Genomic DNA, 6,378 nt, shown 5'->3' on the forward strand with positions numbered 1-6,378 from the left:
ATCTAATTTTTGGAAGAAAATTTAGCAAGGTTTGTGTACTCAGGTGAATATTAGTACAACCTTCTATCCACAGATAGACGGGCAAGCCGAGCTGACTATTCATATGCTTGAGGATATGTTACGTACTTATGTTTATGACTTCAAGGGTAGCTATGATGATCATTTTCCACTTAGAAAATTTTCCTACAACAACAGTTACCATGCTAGCATTCAGATAGCACCGTTCGAGGCTCTATATGATAGGAGATATAGATCTCTCATTAAGTGGTTCAAAGTTGGGGAAGTAGAGTTAATAGGGTCAGACCTCATGAATCAGGCTATGGAGAAGATTAAGATCATTAAAGCATAGTTTAAAAGTACTTAGAGTCACCAGAAGTCCTATTCGAATGTGTGTTACAAGAATTTGGAGTTCAAATAGGATGATTGGGTATTCTTGAAGGCTTCCCCCACGAAGGGTATAATGCAGTTTGGGAAGAAAGGGAAATTGAGTCCCAGGTATATCGAGTTGTACAAAATCATTCAAAGGATTGGTCAGGTGGTTTACAGGCTCGAGCTACCACCAGAGATGTCATTGGTGCACCCGATGTTTCATGTATCTATGTTGAAGAAGGTAGTCGGAGATCCGAATCTCATCGTTTCATTTATGTCTATTGAGGTTAATGAAGAATTGTCTTACGAGGAGATTCTGATTGCCATTCTTGATAAGCAAGTTCGAACGCTAAGGAATACAGAGATTGCCTGTATGAAAGTGCTATGGAGAAACCAATATGTTGAAGAGGCCACCTGGGAGGCTGGGGAAGAGATGAAGAGGAAGTACCCTCATTTGTTTGAATAACTAAGTAGTTGTGTTCTATGAAAATGTTAAGAGCTTACTATCTATAAATTATGTTACACTTGTACAGTTCATGTTAAGGATGCTCCTTTTTTGTAATATAAAGCTTATGAGGTCACAATTGGTGTTGTTTTCATGTTATGTTACGTCGTTTGGATTATAAAAATATTGTTAGGATTGGTTTCTTGGGTTCTCTAACAGGTAGATAGGCACAGATACAGGGAAAACTCTACCGAAATGTTTGAAAATTTAGGGAGTCAGCCAAAATTGGGACTGCTGGTGTGTGAACTAAGAGTTGAGTGACATTGGATGCCGATAGTAGACTTTGACCCTCATTCGAGGATGAATGATTGTAAGCGGGGGATAATGTAATGGCCAAACTATTTTACCTAGAACCTGGGGTTTTCGTGGTGCCGAGGTAGGCTAACGTATTTGATGGTTGTAGGTGGTACAAACGTTTTGGGTTGTGCAATGCATTGAGGAATTGGAACAATAATTTTGCATGATATGGTATTTCTACGGTCCACTTTGCGACCACAGAACCACTCTACGGACCGTAGATCTGCCGCTGAGTGGAACAGAAGCAAAGCCAGTTTTGGAGGTCATTTTACGGTCAATTATGCGATTGCATAATCATTTCACATGCCGAATTTCCATTGTAGATTCAGCATGAGAAATTCCGGAGGGTGATTCCGTGGTCCATTTCGTGGCCGCATGACTAGTTTGCAGACCTCAGACCTGCCACAGACTTGAATAGACCAGCCTAATTTTGGAGGTCAATTTCGTCGTGCCTTTCACTTCCTGCAGACCTGATCTGCAGTGCACTCTGTGACCACATAACTGAGTTCGGAGGGTCCATTTTGTGATCTTATAAACCAATCCCATTTTGATTAAAAGCCATTGAGGCTTTTTTTGAAGCCAAAATCAGACATTTTTTGAGAGGGAGGAGAGCTAGCTAGAGAGAAACAGTGAAGCTCAATCACTTCAACACTCCACTCTTTGATTAAGCCTTGGGAATTCAACAACGGAAGCTTGATAGTCTTCTTCTAAGAGGTAAGGTTCCATATCCTAGTCCTCAATTTCGAATTTTGGTAGAAGATGGGTAATGAGGAGTGTAATTCTTGGGAATGAGAGTTGTTTTTTGTGCATGCATGTACCAATAAAGGTGGTGGGGAGGTCACTGAACAAATATGGGTAAACTTTTGGTGTTGGATTGGTGATAGGATGAAGGAAATTCCATAAAAGAACCTTGTAACCAATTCGCATACCTAGTACTTGATGAAATGCCTAAGTGAGCTGAACCCATGTATCTCTTCCTAATTATGGTTTGATTTTGTCATGTTTCTAATAGATTGAAGTCGCTAGGATTTTTGGAATATTGTATTAGTTTAAGGAAGGCACAACGAGGTATGCTGGCTAAACGTTTCTTGTAGAATCGAATTCCATGATGTTCTCGTAAGTTTCAAGTGTGATTGGACCAACATGTTTTCTTCATGTTCCCATCCATTCCTATAAATTCGATTATTCCAATTAAGCTTTGTGTCGAAAGATATATACTTAAAATGTGTTCCAATTACTCATATCATAGTATGTTCTCCTTTGGGAATGTATTCAAGTATGACCAATGTTTATGATTCAAAATCATATTTTAATTGCATGTTTATTATGCCTAGTTTTGGAAGGAAAAAAAACTCATTGTGCTTAAGACTCCTATTGCTCATATACTTACTTAAATTCTTGATTTCAAATGGTCTTATTATTGATAACCTATGATGATGCCTGAAAGTGAAAGAAGTGAGTACGAGATGTAATATGTGGCCATCGTGCCAAGAATGAAAGTTACCCTTGTGGCGAATAGTTCCAATGAAATGAAAGAATGTGTGAAGGATTATAAAATGAGATTTAACTCCTTTATATAATAAATGTTTTGGGAGTATCATTAGTTACCGAGGAAGGTAGGTTGAAATAAACTAACCCCAAAACTACACGTGCCAGTGTAGGAGTGATTGAGGGGTAAATCCCTGTGCCGATGTGTTAAGACAATTTCCCATAATTGGGATGCGATTGATGTGCTGAGATTATTCCACTTAATTGGGATGAGAGGATTTATAGCAAAAGATGATGTCAACCCACACGACATTGTGGTGAGACGGCTTAGCCGATCGATCCGATATCGGATACCATACTGCGCACGTGGTGGTGTTGTGATTGGATGTCTTGGGGTGAGACGGCTTAACCGATCGGGTTGAGATCGGACTCCGTGCTAAAATCAAGGTGGTATATCGGTAGTAAAGATCTCCCAACTTAAAAATATTGATATTTACTTGAAAATTAATCAATATCTTAACTTGACTCTTTAATATTGTTTGAGGCTCTCATTGATTCCATGTTTCTTTCTTCTTGTACTATTATTCGATTAATTGAGAGGGTTTTTAGACTTACATACTAGTACTATTTCATATGTACTAACGTCCCTTTTGTTGGGGCCGCTGCATCTGTAATAGATGTGGGTGGTTCCACAATAGGCAGCATCGATCAATGATAGCGGTCCACCCTCTTCTCAACTTACTTGGTGAGCCCCACTTCATATTGGGATCTTTTTCTTTTATTTTCGTGTGTACATTGTTTTGAGGTATAGCCAGGGTTTTGTCGATGCAACTGTCATGTTACTCCTTTTGTATCAATTAGAGGCTCCATAGACATAATGTGGGTTTTATTTTGAAATTGTCAAGCAAACTAGAAATGTCATATGTGTCACACATGTTTCCACATTTGGACTACGGACTTGTAATATTTTTGAAAACCATAATAAATGACTAATGGTAGCAAAATTGTTGGTGTACATGCCATTCTCTCATTTTTTAATTCATGATATTCATCTTCACTTCGTACATGGGTAAGGTTGGGTAGATGACATCAAGTAGGCTTGTTTGACTGTGATATCTCGATTGAGCATCGGTCATACTCCCCAAGGCCAGGGCATGATATTTGGTCATAAAACATACATACGTTCGTACACACTCGTCACATTGTATACATGTTATTTCACATAACACAAATATGCAATTTAGACCTAATCCTAAGGGGTATTTCCCCACACAAGGTTAGGTAAGATGCTTACCTCAAACAACCCAATTCAATACTCTTAAAATACTTCTCCTTTAAAATTCACTTCCGCTAGACTCAAATCTAGCAAAACATGACTAGATAACATCAAACAGTGCAAAAAGAATCACTTTCAATTAATAATGTCAAAATCTTTACCCAATCTCAAAAAGTCAACAATAGTCAATCTCGAGCTTGCCCTGTCAAATATCCGAGTCGAGAGGCAGATCTGGATTATACATAATCCCATGAGTCCAAATATATGATTAGTTTTTAGAACCAAGTCCAATTCTACTCTCACATCTCAAATTTTATTTTTTAAAACATTGGCAAAATCCCCCAAAATTCCCATCAAATTTCATGATATTGATGTTAAAATCGATAAGAAATCAAGTTATAATATCAAAATTGGGTGAAAATAGCTTACCCAATAGCTATGTGTGAAAACGCCTCTAAAAATTGCCTCCCACCAAGTCTAGGGCTCAAAATGTGATAAAATAAGACTAAGTCTCGATATCCCATCTATTAAACTACAGATGCCGCATTTGCGACTAAAGATCCGCAAATACGACCTCCGCAAATGCGACCAAGGGATCACAAATGCAAAGTCTGCCCATCCTATAGAATGTCACAACTACGACAAAGAACTTCGCAAATGCGAAATGCACTGCTCCTATCCCTCATCGCAAATATGATGACCACTTCACAAAAGCGAGGTTCGAGCTGCCTATTCAACTGTCACAAATTCGACCAATTCCTCGTAGTTGAGAGGTCCCCCCAGGAAGCCCCACTTTGCGAATGCGATCAAACCTACGCAATTGCGGATTTCACAAATTCGAGCATACTTCCTCAAATACGAGGTTTGCTTCACCAGAAACCTGAATCAAGGATCAAAACTATCCGAAACACGTCTCAAACTCACTTGAGCCCCCGAGAGGCCTCACACCAAACATCCACACAAGGGTATAAACATCATATGAACTCGCACGAGAGCTCAAAACACCAAAATAATTTATAGAACCACAAATCGAACACCAAAATGCATCGAATTCATAATGAATCTAAAAAACTTCTAAAATCACAACCAAACATCCAATTCCTTCCAAACCAACTCGGAATGACACTAAACTTTTTACACAAGTTTCAAATGACAAAACAAACCTATTCCATGTCCTGTAACCAAAATCTGAGCCTGATAGCTACAAGGTCAACCCATGGTCAAACGTAGGAAATTTGTAAACCTTTAAATTGCAACTTTTGGCAAAAAGAGACAAATCATCCTAGGAACCTCCAAATTCAATTGCGGGATTACGTCTAAGTACAAAATCACCGTACAAATCCATTGGAACCATAAAAATACCATTACAGGGTCATTTTCACATAAAGTCAAACCTTGGTTAATACTTCCAGCTTAAGTTGCCAAATTAGGTACTAAGTATTCCATACCGATTACAAACTTCCCCGAAATCAAACCAACTATCCTCATAAGTCAAATGACAAAATGTACACATACTTAAAGCTTCAAAAGGGGAAATGAGACTCAAATACATAAAACAACCAGCCATGTCGTTACATTCTCCCCCTTCTAAACAAATGTTCATCCTCGAATGAGTATAGAGACATACATAAGATGCCAAAGAGATGAGGATATCAGCTCCGCATATCATGCTCAGTCTCTCAAGTCTCCTCCTTGACTGGTTTACCTCTCCATTGAACCTTCACCGACGCAATATTCTTCGACCTCAACTTTCGGACCTATCCGCTCAAAATGGCCATCGGCTCCTCAACATAAGTCAAATCCTTGTCCAATTTCACTAATGTGAAATCTAATACATATGACAGATCCTCATAGGACTTCCTATGCATAGAAACATGGAAAACTGGATGAACTCCCGATAAGATAGGTGACAAAGCAAGTCTGTAGGATACCTCACCAAGTCTCTCTAGAACCTTAAAAAGACTAATATACCGAGTTTCAACTTGCCCTTTTTTTCGAATCTCAACACATCATTCATGGGAGAAAATCTGAGTAGAACCCTCTCACTCATCATGAATGCCACATCACGAGCCTTCCTATCATCATAACTCTTTTGCTTGGACTGTGTTGTACAAAATTGCTCCTGATTCAGCTTCACATTTTTCCAAAGAATCACAAACCAATTCAGTGCTCAACAGCCTATCCTCCCCAGGCTGAAACTAACAACCAGATAACAACATCACCTCCCATATATGGTTTCATACGGAGCTATCTGGATGCTAGACTGATAGCTTTTGTTGTAGGAAGACTCTGCTAGCGGTAAAAGCAGATTCCATTGACCTCTGAAATCGATTGCACAGGATGGTAACATGTCCTCCAAGATCTAAATATCACTCGGGATGCATATCTGTCTATGGATGAAATACCGTACTCATCTTGACCTGTGTGCCCAACTCACGCTGCA

At 39.0% G+C, this 6,378-nt stretch overlaps 1 protein-coding gene across 1 annotated transcript; it reads left to right on the forward strand.

Annotated features, from left to right (window-relative positions):
* The first annotated feature begins 460 nt into the window (after positions 1-460).
* Positions 461-835, forward strand: LOC138880986 (uncharacterized). Its single transcript, XM_070161172.1, has one exon. The coding sequence runs from the start codon at positions 461-463 to the stop codon at positions 833-835; it is 375 nt and encodes a 124-aa protein (XP_070017273.1).
* The last annotated feature ends 5,543 nt before the right edge of the window (positions 836-6,378 follow it).

Source organism: Nicotiana sylvestris, chromosome 11, assembly GCF_000393655.2.
Source record: "Nicotiana sylvestris chromosome 11, ASM39365v2, whole genome shotgun sequence".
Lineage (NCBI taxonomy): Eukaryota > Viridiplantae > Streptophyta > Magnoliopsida > Solanales > Solanaceae > Nicotiana > Nicotiana sylvestris.

Excerpts from the sequence above, each read along its gene's own strand:
- LOC138880986 (XM_070161172.1), top strand. The coding sequence starts at position 461 with ATGCAGTTTGGGAAGAAAGGGAAATTGAGTCCCAGGTATATCGAGTTG.